The sequence below is a fragment of the Salvelinus sp. IW2-2015 genome, linkage group LG32 (genome assembly GCF_002910315.2).
Source record: "Salvelinus sp. IW2-2015 linkage group LG32, ASM291031v2, whole genome shotgun sequence".
NCBI classification, from domain to species: Eukaryota; Metazoa; Chordata; class Actinopteri; order Salmoniformes; family Salmonidae; genus Salvelinus; species Salvelinus sp. IW2-2015.
Window position 1 is genome coordinate 12,306,321 of NC_036871.1, and position 15,049 is coordinate 12,321,369.

Here is a 15,049-nt window from a genome sequence, read left to right on the forward strand (position 1 = left end):
AATTTTTGGTTGTGAAAATATCAAAAATATTTGTTACACACCACCGGACCTATAGCGCTACCTACCGCCAGCGCATAGATTTACCATTGCGTTAGATTTGTTAATCAATTACAAATGACATGACCCTCCCCTGGAAATTGAAAAATCATGACCCTCCCCCATTTTCCTCCGGGTAACAATTGTGTAAATTTCGGTCACTCCCTTATGCATAAGCCCACATGAGATGTGAGTTCAACTACCCTACTACCTCCCCATTCTGTGTTACATCATAACACCATAGGTCTTTCCCCTTTTTATACTATCAATAGTTGTTTCTCTACACCCTATAAATATAGGCAAATCGATGTGAAAATGTTCTCTCTTGTTTATGGTGCCAAAACACTCTCTTGTTTATGGTCCCAAAACTCTCTCTCTGGCTCTTTCATGCACGCACAGACATAGACACACAAATACAGGATAACTATCCCACTACCCCTGGTGGAGGTAGTCACTATTGAAAGAGCCAGAAGTGGGTTTTAGATTTAGGGTACAAGGTTCTGCAAGTCTACAACGTCAATCAAAGCCGGCTTGACCAACCCCCTTTTCCCTTCGGGCCAGCAGGTTGTAAAGCCATTAAAGAAAGCATCAAGGATTTTCTTCCCAATAGACCTCTTAGTGCGAGCCTCCCTTTCAAGCTGTGGTTAAGGTTGGGGGGGCGAGGTCTCCTTGTTCCTAAATGAACCATGTACTGTTTTTGGAGCGCAAGATTCGGTATTATTCTTATTCACAGCGCTGTGTTCCTATTCGGAACTTTTGAGAGAGCATCCACCAGCAACATTAAGGTAAATCGCATACTTTTCATTCAAAAATTGTTTTTATCTTATCCATAAAGCCGTGCGCTTCAAACATCCTTGTTCTCAACGCAAATGTCTGCTCGTGTATGCCGGTATTTGTGTGAAAGCATTCAAATGGCAAGATTACGCTGTTTTCTAGACTAGCCTACTAACCCATGCTTGCCTGCAACAATTTCAATCCATTCGGTACTGTAGGCTATTAGTGAAGTTTAGGTTTTGCGCCTTCTTTTCCGCTATCCGTTTCATGCCGAACTCCTTTTCTAGACTCTTTATGCTTTAAGATCAAAGCCCCAGCTGGAGTCTTTATTTCTGCCTGCCTGGCATTTCCGAAGCTGTTGAAGTAGCTGCACATTATTAGAGAGCTTCGTGGTCCACTGGACTAAAACTAATGAGGCAGGGGCGGAAGACGAGGAAGGATACGGTACTGAATTGTACTTCAGTTTAAATTGAARGAAGGTAATCTGGAGACGTTTGACATGGGATATTACAAGAGGATCCTATGGGCTAACAAAGTAGCCGCGGCTAGTTTACCTCAAACCAACATCAGGGAACTATGTTATAACACAGCTTCTGAAMAAAGATTTACGGGAACATTTTACAGACATGCTTCAAACCGTCTACATACGTGAAAACAGCATTTATGAACGATATGGTTTTCCATTTCCAAGGGTTCGTGTCCATTCTTGATGTATGAGTAACAACTCAGCCTCTTGAATCATCCACATGGCATCCACCTGACCCGTGCTCGGTCGCGGCAGCAGCTGACCCGCTTAACTCCAGTAACGTTGTAATACAACTGTCCCATGCACAATTATCCCCCCCACCGGACGCCGCCGCCGCCTCCAAAAGTATACTAATTTGTACTTCCCGGGAGGTCCATTGTTTGAGAGCCTGGTGCATTAAAACGTTAAAAAAAAACTAAATAGTCTATTTAGATTCCTAGATATCCAGAAGGCATTCAGAGAAACATATGGGGCTTGCACATTCTTGTTTGGACAAGCATCTAGTCCCCCTAGTTGAGTTACAGAACTGTCAGTCTTTTCGGATTTTTGCTCATGTTTGTGATTTTAGCAAAATTGCTTTTTTTTCATTACCAGTTCTTGTATTCAAATTTGTGGTGATGTAAAATGAGCGTGTTGTGAAATCTATATGGCTGTCATATAGACTATAGGCCAGCAAAACATGCAAACACAAGTCTTCGCAAAATTATAAAACAAAAATTATAGGCAACCTAAAAATACCACCCAAAAAATGGCTGCAAATCATTCAAAATGTGCAGATGAATATAGGTTCTATAACCACAGTTTCTACTCTTGAGAAATATTGAGTGTGAAACATTAATCATTGGGAAGAAATCCGAGGCCCTAGAACAGTGTGGCCAGCCATGGCAGTGTCTGTGTGCTGTTAATGCACTCTAATGGTCAGGTTTAGAGGGCTACGATTAACCTGAAGTCTAGACAACAGGAGTCAGCTTCAGTTACTCACAGACAGTCACTGGCCCTTTCATCTAGCACTCGTTTTAGCAGCCCTCAATCCTCCCTCTGTCTCCATTCCCCCTCCCTCCCTCCCTCCTTCTCTTCCTCCTCCTCCCTCCAGTCTCTCATCCACCTCTCTAACTCATCAAAAGCACAGTAATGCTCTTAAAAGTCTTGGCCTGTCTCTACCTCTGTAAAGAAAAGATATTCATAGCCAACCACCAGCTCTGTTTTGAATTTTAGGCTCTTTCTTTCTCTCTCTCTTTCTCCCCCCCCTCTCTCTCTCTCCTTCCCCCTCTCTCTCCCTCCTAAATGGATTACAGGTTTTGGTTAGGTTTCTGCTTTCCTTTAAGTCAGAAGTAAACTGTATCACCCCTGCATCTTTCACCACTTGGAATAAACTCTGAATGTCTATAGGTTTTAAGGCATACCCCAGGAGGTAGCAGCAGCCCTTTTGGACTCTGCTTCAGTCTGTGTATCCAAACACGTGTTAACAGGTTTGTCCGGTGGAAAGTGTACCATAGCACCATAAGTGGTCGCAATGTGTTCACTGAATGGTTTAGGGAAACACTCCCCAGTGTGTGCTTATTCATGCAGGGAGGACACACTTCAGGAACAGAGGAAGCATAGCAAAGTCAATCATGTTACTGTGTTGCTTGCTGCCCTTGCTCTTACACACAGACAGAACACTTACAATGGGAATCTTGTGCGAATGCCACCTAAAGTGATTTTCGGTCTTTTCGTTTTCCGTACCCGCTCGGGTTTAATGGAACAGTCCAGCCAGCTGCTGCTGCCAATTGCAGTCTGTACAGCAACCCTACTGTTAGAGCTACAGGGCTTTTCCCAACACGTATAGGAAACAACACAACTGTCCCTTATGCTTTCCTTATGGGGAGAGAGAAGAAGAGACGAAACAGTTCTGGACAACCTAAACTACATCGAGACGGACATACACACGCAACAAGCACCCACGCGCACACACGCATGTGCATCCTGTACATACAGTGTAATACACATGTAAAATACTCTGTCTCTGCCAGGACAGTAGTGACGGGAGGGAGGAGGTCCAGCGGCAGAGCCGGCACAGCCAGAGGCACCAGAGCCGGGGACAGCAGCCCGACGAGGTGGCCCAGTGGTGGGGAGAGTGGAGCAGCTGGTCCACCTGCTCCAGGACCTGTGGAGGAGGGGTGCGCTCTCAGGAACGACACTGTCTGCAGCAGAGGTAAAGATACACCATCACTGACCTGACGAAGATCCACTCTTGGATTGAAACGTTGCCTAACAAAAAGGTATGTGCTGGAGCAATCGCGTGTGCGGGCCGGGCCGTACATTATTTCTACAACCAGTTTTTCCTGGTCAGGAAATAAAGGCAAAACTTGGGAACCTAACTAACCATCACTTCTCTGAAGCTGCCACTGCCTGCTATGGTCTTTAGGCAGTAGAGAGCCAACCCAATGCTAGAATTAACTAGGCCAGTGGGACCAAGGAGTCAGGCTGCTAATCATTATGGCTACTCAAATTGGTTAAAAAAAAAGTTTTGAAAAGTTAGCTTGCCAACTCATTAATGTTGTTTGTGAAATACTCTCCTGGAGGAAAATTAGACCCAACACTTACATTTGTTTTTGGGTTATAACACACTGTTTGAGATTTCTGTAAGAGTGACAATATTTCCCACAACATGCTAGCTATGATGACAGCTACCAAAATGAACTCCAATTCAATTCTACCATACTCCAAAGGCTCATTCAGGAAGCCTGGAAATTGAGGTTCAACCATCACAGAGTCAACCAATCAAGACTTATAAAACGCTTCCTGTTTCCTGCTGTCACAAACTGTTATGACACGCTTTACACTATTACACTTATGACAGCCTAATGTAGGCATTACAACACACACTTACTTCCAAGTGTTCCGGAAATGTCTCCCAGCAGTGGTCTGACCAGGACTGACAGGCTGCAGTGCTGCTAACACACAAACACACACAAACACACACAGACACACACACACACACACACACACACACACACACACACACACACACACACACACACACACACAGTTTGACCCTGAACTGAACCCACTTCTCATACTGGGGGGTGTCAGTCCTCATCAGCGGGTTTGACTCCAGAGTTCATTTAAACGTCTGGTAATTGGGGGCTCAATGACCTCCGGTCTGAAGTGTCTATGTTCAACCCTGCCTGACGGCCCCTGCTGTTGGTGTGTGTGACATAACATGTACTATAACATATAACATGTACGTGACATAACATGTACTATAACATATAACATGTATATGTGTTTTGTTTGTGGAGGATTCAAGGAATAATGCTGATGGATTTGTTTGAGAACTGGGTTTGTTAAATAAGGTGGATTTGGGGTTTTCATTAACTTGACAGTTATGTGGATTAACAGTTCCTAGGGAGACAAATACAAAACGTCATATTTCCATATGGCTTAGATGTAAGTATAGGTTTTGACCCCACCAGTTTTCGTTTGAGAGAATAGGAGGTCGAGAAAGAGAGCAAGAGCGAGAGAGAAAGAGAGAGGGAACRAAAGAAAGAGACAGAGAGAGCGTGAAAAAGAGACGTTTCCCCCCCTGACAAATAACCTCCGGGGCACCCTCTTGCGGTCCGAGGAATGTCCTGTGGAATGAACATCAATCCCGGCGGTCAGCGGTTCCACATGACACGGGCCAGTCTGGCCGGAGTGACAGCCATATTTATAAAAGGGCTTTTAGTCAGGCGCTGGGCCATTTAGGGGGAGATTCCTCCCCAGATAAGCACCAGGGTTTGACTTTGAGCTGTTCCACCTGGCGCCCATTAACACTCCCCCTGTGTGGTGTGGGGGTTTGGGGAGGGTGAAGGGGGGTGGGGAGAGAGAGAGAGAAAGAGGGAGAAGAGAGTAAAGAGAGAGAGAGGGGAAAGAAGAGAGAGAGAGAGGGTGGGGGGGGGGTGGGTGAATGAAGACAAAGAGAGAGACAGGGAGAGAGGGAAAGAGAACAAGGGAACGAAAGAGGGGAGATGGAAAGGGTGTGTTAGGGAGAGAGAGAGAGAGAAGAGAAGAGGAGACCCACATCTGGAGGGGAGGAGTGGAAGGAGTGTTGGGGAAAGCTCTGAAAAAGCCTGGGAACGTTCAACATCTGGAGTCTAGGTGGGGCTCAGACTGTGAGAGCTAGATGTGTCTATCTCATGTTAGAAAAGTAGGCTAACATGAAGGGCTGACTCCTTAAAGGGATTACCACAGTGGAGATACTAGAGTAACTCACCTTTTTCTTCTATGAGCTTATCGTGAACCTTTGAGGCCACTTCCACTTTACAAATCTTAAGGAGTACACTGTAAGACCCTTAACAAGGCTCAAGCTAAGGTATCTTTATTGTAATATCCCATTGTGTCTGCTCATGCCAGATAAGTATGTTTAAAATCCTTTCTCTACAGACTCACTGCCACACAGAACATCAACAGTTCCTTCTGTGTCGGATCTCCGAAGCAGTATCAGCTATGTCCATTTCAGGTATGCTTTTACCCCAACACCATGAAGTGAATTTTCTCCTCTCCTTTTGGGAGTATCAACTGAGTCTCAACAACAGTTTTTGCTCGGCACCTATTAGCTTATGCACCATTGCCCTAACCCATTTCTAACGGATTACGTTTACATTGATTCAGCACCCCTTTAAAAGGGCAATCTGCAGTTGCTACATACTCTTTGGACTTATAAATTAAGGATATATACTAATTGATTCTTGAAGAATATACAGGTATCTTACAAAGTCAAACCCTGGTGCTTATCTGGGGAGGAATCTCCCCCTAAATGGCCCAGCGCCTGACTAAAAGCCCAGATGAGCTAAGTTTAACTGTCGTATCCTGTCGGAACCCAAAATATATGCTAGTTTTACTCCAATGTTTGGAAACATTATACATGTAAACAAACACTCTATAGCCTCCAAATATGCTCAAAACCGTAATTTTGATATCTTGGATGGTAAGTCCTTGCATCAATAGCTCAGTCTACTGTATGCATTTAAGATTGTTTACATTTCTCCAGGCCCATCCCTCAGCTTTTTACCAAAACAGAGGCAGGGTGACCCGTTGTTATTGTTTTCAACTGCGGACTGCCCTGTTAAAGGGGAATATGAGCTTTAGACCGAAGATGTTTCAGTGTCACGGTCCAAAAAACATGCCTTGCCTACTCTACTTCCATTTGTTTCTGAGACTTGGTTTACTCTTGTCTCATCCTGCTGTTCTCGTCTTTCTCCCCAGCCCTGCGTCAGTACCAGTGTTAGCTTTAAGCAGCAGCAGTGCTCCCAGTTCAACGCCAAAGCCTTCGGCAGGAGACACTATGAGTGGGTGCCCCTCTATCCAGGTAAGCAATGAATTAGTCATAGATGGTTTTCGTTCTCTAAAATGCTATTTTGCTAGGTCCCAATTATCTCTCCTCCCTATAGAAGTGTGCGGTTGTTCACCTTCACTGATTCGAAAAGGAAATGACTGGTATAAGAAATATGGTGAAGACTCCCCCGAGCACATGCCTCCACCAATCCTATGCTTTTAGAATTGTGGGAAGTCATGAACATGTGCACACTTCAGGAGAAAGAAGCTATTATTGGGACGCACCTTCTATTTCTCCCTCTCTCTCCTTCTTCCTTTCCCTCTCAAGCTTTTGCCTAGTTGCATTCATTTGATGTTCATTTTTTTTCTCATGATTACTCCTTCATTTGTCTCCTTGTCTTTCATTCTTTTGTCTGCCTTGCTTGGCTCTTGCCTGCCAGAATCAGGAAACGAGTACCTTTCCATAGAACGTCTTACATCATGCTTTAAGGCCCCAGTCCAAGGCTTATGTCATCTTTAAACTTAGACTATTATGTCTCGGTTTCTAGGTAAATGACATATAGACATGACAAATAAAAACATTCTCATTCATATCTAATCGCATTTGGGTGAATTTCTCAATCCCTTTCTAATCAAATCTCCGTTCTAGACAATAACCTCAGGGACTGACTTTTGTAGCTAGCGTCAAAACAGCCTTAACGAACTTAAGAGTATCTGAACATTTCTTTAAGTTGTTCTCTGTCACTTCCTGGCCCAGATGACTACATCAGTATCTCCAACAAGCCGTGTGACCTTCAGTGCACCAGCACCACAGGGGAGAGGCAGCTGCTGGTCCCTGCCCACGACGGAACCTACTGCCGGGACGGCATCTACCAGGGCGTCTGCATCGAGGGCCAGTGTCAGGTGCGCCACAGGGATCAGTATTAGGACCATACATTTTTTTCCGTGATCAACCGCTTGAGTCTCTTTTGGTTCAAAGCATCTGCCAATCAATGTCAATCAATGCCCTTTGGACCTAGGTCTGTAATGAGTTGTTGCCAGGAGATGTTTTTACCTAATTAGCCACTTGAGTCTCGTTTGGTTCAAAGCATCTGCCAAACAATATACCTAGTTTTCCTGGTCAGGTCACAGGGTTAGGAAAAGGATCCCAAACGCATGAGGACTTTCTTCTCTTCTCTCCCCTGGCTGCCCTGTACTACAGACGGTGGGTTGTGACGGGAAGCTTTACTCCAGTAAAACAGTAGATACGTGCGGCTTGTGCGGCGGGAATGGCAGCTCCTGCTACAGAGTGTCTGGATCTCACCGGAAAGGGAGCACACAGTTAGGTATATCTTAAGTAGTATCAAGAGGTTATACTGCATATCCTACCTTTTTAAGTGCCCTTCTAAACATCTATAAAATCAAAGAGCCCTAACCTCCATTTCACAGTGTGCCTGGAAATAAAGGTGGGTGATCTTGTTTTTTTCCCTTTGGATCAGGTTATGTGTTTATCACCAACATTCCTGTTGGTGCCACCGACATCCAGATCATTGAGAGACGGAAAACCGAAAATATACTGGGTAAGATTCAGATCATGTTGTATTGAATTTTATTGGGATACAGTAACTAGAAATTGTGAAACTTAACAAGCGGAACATGTTTTGGAGCAGAACAACCTTCATAGTTACTAGAATTAAGAAATATGAGCTGTTGTTGATTTCCGTGCGATTACCATAGGCCCTATCCAATCAAAACTCGTGTCTGGGTTTGTGGAATAAATCTAAAACAAAATTAATTTAGCGAGAAAGTTGTTACAGCTGTTGTCCATAAGATCGTATTGCTTTCCTCCAGCCCTATCCGATGAAGCAGGACACTTCTTTTTCAATGGGAACACAATTATCGACAATCCCCGTAACTTCCGTGTTGCTGGCACAGTCTTCAAGTACAGGAGACCCGCTAACCTCTTATCAGATGGATTTGAGTACATCATCGCCCAAGGACCCACTGACCAGGGGCTAAACGTCATGGTAGGTATTTAGGTATGTACTGTCTGTAGGTAACTAGGGCATGTTTTCCAGTGAGTCCTAAAAATAGACAATTGACATGTTGGCTTTGTTGTAATGTGATTGAAAGGCCTCTTACCCTTTTATACAAGTACTACAACCTGAACGGAAAGATGCCCCACATCACATACGAGTACACCGTACCTCGCACCCCAGAAGCCCGCACAACAACCCCAGTAGCCTCACCTCCAGAGGAGGTCCAGATACGAGCACTGTCCGTTGTCGAACCAGCGGTCCCAGAACCATGGCCCCCGGTGGCCCAAGAAACAATAGCCAACGCCACTGCCACTGAACTCTCCTTCAATGATAATGAGATTGAAGCCAGCGAGGACTATGGGAAGCTGGGAAACCACAGTGGTGTTCTGGTCCCGGACGAGCCTCCAGATGTAGACCATGACCTGGATCATGAAGGTCTTGTGTGGGAACTACAGGCTCCTCTCAACCTCAGTCGACCTCCAGCCATGCTGGTGTTCAGACCAGCCAGTGAGATCTACCACAACAACCTGGAGAATAAGCTAGGAGACCAGGGACATCCTGCACCTGCTAACTACAGTGAGTCTGAGTAGGAAGTTGATATCTGGGCTGTGTATCCACTTGACTGTTTTACAGAGAGTTTTCACTTTCAAATGTACATACATTGTTGTATCTGTAACGTACAAGGACATTGGCCTGTAGTCTGTCTTTTAGTTGGGAAGTTTCTTCAAAGTATATTATTGCAGGATATCAGCAAACAGTTTTGATGCCCTTTTGTAATGGGACTGTTCTGAAGAATTTCTAATGAGATCTGAAATCATTTCTATGTATTTTACAATATTTTACAAGGGACAGACTCAAACTTGATCGATGGCGACTCTCCCGGTCCCAATGGCACCCACCGACCATCCAAGCCCCTCCACAGGAGCCTGTTCCTGGACCTGGTCTCTGAGCCAGGAGGCTTCAGACAACCCTGCCAGGATGGCTCCAACCTCTGCCCTCTCCTGGAACTCAACACCAGCTCCTCCCTGGACAACAGCCTGGCCCAGCTGGAGATCTATCCAGGCAGCCTCAACCTCCACGAGGCCACGGCTGAAGACAGCGCCCCCTATGGACTCCTTTTCGAACCAGAGCCCAACGGGACAGAGAGTTCCAACCTCGTCAACCTCCACCAGGTAGAGCCGGTACAGGCCCCCGACACAGAGAGGTGAGCTGCCTTAGTGGAAGGGTGGGGGGGGGGGGTCTTATATGTGCTTTAGTTTGTTGTTATTTGTTGGCCCTTTGCATTTTCATATTGTATAACCATGACATGCTTTTCCCCCATGCTTTTTGGTTCAATTCAGACGTTCAATCACCTTTCTCCCTCTCCCTCGATCTCTTCCTCCCATTCTCCGGGTTTTGTCCTTCTTCCTCCCTCTCTCTCCCAATGCGTTCCAGCAGCAATGAGTTTGAGGTGGGATTGCTAGACCGTGACATCAGCCTTGCTGACATGTACAGATGGAAGGTATCTGCGTATGCACCCTGCAGCTCAACATGTACCACAGGTGCAGCTACCAGCCACACCACACACAGTGTACACAGACACACACACACGTACACCCCCCACATTGTACACACACATTCTCACACACGTTACACAAACATAGACACGCACTGGTACTGGCAAATCACTTAGTGTCTCTTCTCTCCAGGTTGATCATACCTCTCACTAAATATACTTTAGTCTCATTAACCAACTTAACGTAAAGGATACTTGTTCACTGGGATGTTTTGTTTAACCCTGACTGTTCAACAGCTGTGTGAGTTTCGGTATTATATTGGTCATGGTAGTCTACGTTTCCTTGCCAGGTATCAGCACGTCCTACGCCCTGTGCGTCCGGTATGACGGCTCTGAGGTGGATGAGACTTACTGTGACGCCGTGACCAGACCTGAACCCACACATGAGTTCTGCACCGGGAAGGAGTGTCCACCCAGGTTAGATATCCCATATGATCAGTTTCACTGCAACATCAGACTGGGGTCCTTGTGGACCATTAAATAGTATTCTGAATTGTATTCCGTTGGCTAGGACCTGATGGTTTCAGAATAACGACTGGGTTTGTAGCTCCTTTGAAACGTTATGCCCGTTGGCATTCAGTCTGCCGTTCCCTTCACACAAATAATAACTTTTCTCCAGTACAATTGTGACCGACTGGAGTTTGAACCTGGTTGCCCTGCATGCCATAAGATTGCGTTAGCCAGCGGAACTAAAGCCTTCTACTAACCTTTATACTTGGTCTGACTGGGTCTTCGCCCTAGGTGGGAGACCAGTCGGTGGAGTGAGTGTTCGAGGACGTGCGGCGAGGGCTACCAGTTCCGTACAGTGCGCTGCTGGAAGATGATGGCTCCAGGCTTCGACAGCTCTGTGTACGACGAGCTGTGTGTGGCTGCAGAGCTGCAGAAACCAATGGCACGCAAGGCCTGCAAGAGCAAAGGCTGTGGCCCACAGTGGGAAGTCTCTGACTGGTCTGAGGTGTGTGTGTGTGTTTTTAAAAATGGTGTATCTGTCAAGGAATCTTTAAGATAGAAATGGATCTTCAAGTATGTGTTCTGAGTAACAGTAGGAACCATATGAAGTTGTAAAATGTTAGCTATCATACTTCATCGCTGGATCATGAGCGGCAGGTAGCCTAGTGGTTAGAGCGTGGGCCAGTAACCGAAAGGTTGCTAGATCGAATCCCCGAGCTGACGAGGTAAAAATCTGTCGTTCTGCCCCTGAACAAGGCAGTTAACCCACTGTTCCTAGGCCGTCATTGTAAGTAAGAATTTGTTCTGAACTGACTTGCCTAGTTAAATTGAAGGATCATAATAGTGAGTGTTCTCTGAGCGTTGATGGAGGGCAGTGTGGTCGTTTCTCTCTTCCAGTGTTCTGCTCGGTGTGGGGGACGTGGTTTGAGGAGTCGGGAGGTGCGCTGCTCCATGGAGACGCGTCTGTGTAACGAATCCTCGCGGCCACTCAGCGAGAAGGAGTGTGAGGGACCGCCCTGTGACCGCAGGTGGACTGTTTCGGACTGGGGCCCTGTGAGTTAACCACCCTCAGCTGCACGAAGGTCTTAGCCTAGGCACAGCTAACACCCAGGGTTATTCCCCAGGGGTATTCACGTGGTCAGGAAGAAACTCCTTTACACCATCAACTACTCTCAGATCGTCATGTTCTTAGGCCTTGGCAGCAACAATATGGGCTGATAAAGAATCTTGATATTGTATTTTGATAATATATAATTGATAGGAAATCAACACAGCTCCTCTTGATCTTGAATACGCTCTCCCTCCTTGTCCCTTTGTTCCCCTCTCTCTATTTACCTGTCATCACGTACTGTCTCTCTCATACATCTTCTTACTCTTCCTTACTGTCCCTCCCTCACTCTGTCTCTCTCTCCCCTTCCTCCCCCCCTGGCTGTCTGTGTACTCTCTAAGTGTTCAGGGGCCTGTGGCGAGGGCAGGATGACGCGCTACGTGGCGTGCAAAAACAGCAACGGCAACGTGATTTCTGACGGCCAGTGCGACCTGGACCTCAAGCCCCTGGCCGTGTACCCCTGTGGGGACAAGAACTGCCCCGCGCACTGGGTGGAACAGGAGTGGGAACAGGTGAGTGTGCTGTAGCTTTATGGAGAAGAAAGACTTGCCTAGCAGGGCTCAATACAAGTCAGATCTTTTATTTGAGAGTTCACCGTGAGTTCAGCTTCAGTCGTTTCTATTTTCATCCCATTTAATTCAATACGCTTAACAAACATTGTCGTAGCCGCGTTAAACAAACATTGTCATGGTAATAACGCAACAAACAAGTCCAGGCCTTACAGCAAGGACAAAACTTTTAAAAAAGGTCATGAAAAAAATGAATGCGGGACTACCGATGACTGGTTTTGGGCGTAACAGTCTTCCTTTCTTACCTGCATGTACCGCTGTGTGAAATGCACGATCCACAAAGGAACTACATGCAAGATGACAGAGAAGTCTCTGGCTCTGGCTGTGACAATCTTCCTCTCCTCCCTCCCTGTGTACCACCAGTGTAACACCACCTGTGGGCGGGGGGTGAAAACGCGGCAGGTGGTGTGTTCAGGCCTGGAGGACGGCGTGTTCAAGGAGTTCCACGGGCAGACGTGTGACTCCGCCCTCAAACCCGAGGAGAGCTCCGCCTGCTTCGAGAGGCCCTGCTCCAAGTGGTTCACCACTTCCTGGTCTCAGGTACATGTCGTTAGAGCGATCCAACCGCTGTCACTGTTACTCACTTACTTAGGACCATCAATGGACTCCTCTCCATCGCACTCTGTCTAGCGCAGACTCTTCTAGCTCATTCCACTGTTATTTAGACCATTCTATCAGTATTTAAGTCATAGTTTAGTAGTAGATGGGAAAGAATAACTGCAGGGTTTGTGTGATGCTCTCACTCTCTCCCCTCTCAAGCACAGTACAAAATGTGGACGCTTGTCACTTTTTGTTCCTGTGTGTGAGTAATGCCGTTGCTTTTCTTCTCCTCCCATCACAGTGCAGTAAGACATGTGGCAGCGGGGTGCACGTTCGTGAGGTGAAGTGCTACCAGGGGGAGGAGCTAGGCCACAGCTGTGATTCCGCCCTCAAACCTGAGGCCGGGCAGACGTGTGAGGTGCAGGCCTGTCCCACAGAGGCCCCAGGTAGGAAGAACGCTGTCTGTCTGCCTAACTGTCTGTCTGTCAAAATGGCCACTGTAATATTGTCCCCCCCTCTTCTCCCCCAGTTGAAGAGGTGTGTCAGGACAAGGCTACRGCCAACTGTGCCCTGGTGCTGAAGGTGAAGCTGTGTACACACTGGTACTACAGGAAGGCCTGCTGCCAGTCCTGTAAGAGCAAGTCCCCGTAAGGGCCAGGGGCCACAGGCCAGGGGCCCGCACTCACAATGGCCCCCCACAGAATGTGAAGACAGTCCCCATACAGGACACCTTGCACTGTGCCCTGGACTCTTTTCCTTTAGATTGTAGACTTGTCCTATAGCCTGGTTCCAGAAGTTATATGGCCTGTAGCCAACTCTGACTTGTTTTCATGCCAAAGCTACGGGTAACTGCCAAAATAATGGAAACACCAACATAAAGTGTCTTAATAGAGCGTTGGGCCACCACGAGCCACCAGAACAGCTTCAATGCACCTTGACATAGATTCTACAAGTGTCTGGAACTCTATTGGATCGATGCGACACCATTCTTCCATGAGAAATTCCATCATTTAGTGTTTTGTTGATTGTGGTGGAAAACGCTGTCTCAGGCGGTGCTCCAGAATCTCCCATAAGTGTTCATTTGGGTTGAGATCTGGTGACTGAGACGGCCATGGCGCATGTTTTACACCGTTTTCATGCTCATCAAACCATTCGTGCCCTGTGGATGGAGGCAATGTCATCCACTCCCATCTGGGTAGAAATGATTCACCATGAAGGTGATCACCATAGGTTGGCGTTTACCTGGCCCTCTAAGGGGTTGAGTGGACATAAACCATGCCAGGAAAAAGCACCACACACCATAACAGAGCCTCCAGAACCCTCATTTACTCAAGTGTTTCCATTATTTTGGCAGTTACCTGTACACGTTTGGAATGATAAGAAAGGAACGTTGCAGAGAGCGGTTCCCTAAACCACATACAGATGAGACCAGGCTAGAATTGTACCCCAATCTCTCCTTCCTCCCTAACCACTACCAGAACCTCATGCCTATCCTCACCCCTAATCCAAGACCTTCCACCCCCTCCACCTCTCTACCCCCTTTTCCTCCAAGCCCAAAACCTGGGAGCCAGACCAACTCCCACCAAAGGTGCTATAATACCCTGGGTGTCGGGCGCAAACCGCTCAGTAACCGCTCAGTAACACTACAACCCCCCAAAGGCAGCTCCTGTTACGTGACTGTATATCGAGCTGGATCCACAGCTCCACGGTCAGGAGAGACCAACCGGTCCGACCGTCCAACCGTGGCTCGACCACTCAGTGCACGGTCTCTCCACCTCTTCTGCTGTAATTGTTCTAAATGTGTACTGTATGTCTCCAGCTGTTTTAGGAAGACCGAAAATAAAAGCCAAGCTGTTTTGGAAGTTCCACGGTTGTTGTTTTTTGAGTTTACACCGCTTTACCAGGCTACTATAGTACATTCCCTTGGACTTTTCCACAACACTTATAGAGCATAGTAAGAGAACATAATGGTTAGAGGTAATACAATAAACGTTGGTGGCCACAGAAGAACTACGGAATCTGGAAAGACGTTCATGAAATAATGGCTTCAGATGATTGCGTCGTTCAGGCTTTCAAGCACAGACTGAAATGTTAAGGCTTAACAACTTAGACAACCCTGTCCTTTTTTTTCTTGACCGTTGTGTTGAGTTGGAGATGACGGGAAAGTAAAAAAAA

The 15,049-nt window shown here is 46.6% G+C and overlaps 1 protein-coding gene across 4 annotated transcripts; it reads left to right on the plus strand.

Moving 5' to 3' along the window:
- Positions 1-546: 546 nt before the first annotated feature.
- Positions 547-14,740, plus strand: si:ch211-267e7.3 (ADAMTS-like protein 2). 4 transcript variants are annotated; one of them, XM_023978039.2, is made up of 18 exons: positions 555-821; positions 3,349-3,530; positions 5,744-5,819; positions 6,566-6,668; positions 7,392-7,537; positions 7,836-7,959; positions 8,113-8,193; positions 8,465-8,640; positions 8,769-9,228; positions 9,505-9,856; positions 10,087-10,193; positions 10,498-10,624; positions 10,949-11,162; positions 11,555-11,710; positions 12,107-12,277; positions 12,698-12,874; positions 13,176-13,320; positions 13,404-14,740. In XM_023978039.2, exons 1-18 carry the CDS (start codon positions 723-725, stop codon positions 13,523-13,525), a joined length of 3,018 nt encoding a protein of 1,005 aa, XP_023833807.1. In that variant the 5' UTR covers positions 555-722; the 3' UTR covers positions 13,526-14,740. The 4 variants fall into 4 exon arrangements, with proteins under 4 accessions (XP_023833808.1, XP_023833807.1, XP_023833805.1 ...); XM_023978037.2 differs by having other exon boundaries at positions 556-821; positions 9,499-9,856; XM_023978038.2 differs by having other exon boundaries at positions 556-821; positions 9,499-9,856; positions 10,090-10,193.
- Positions 14,741-15,049: the final 309 nt, after the last annotated feature.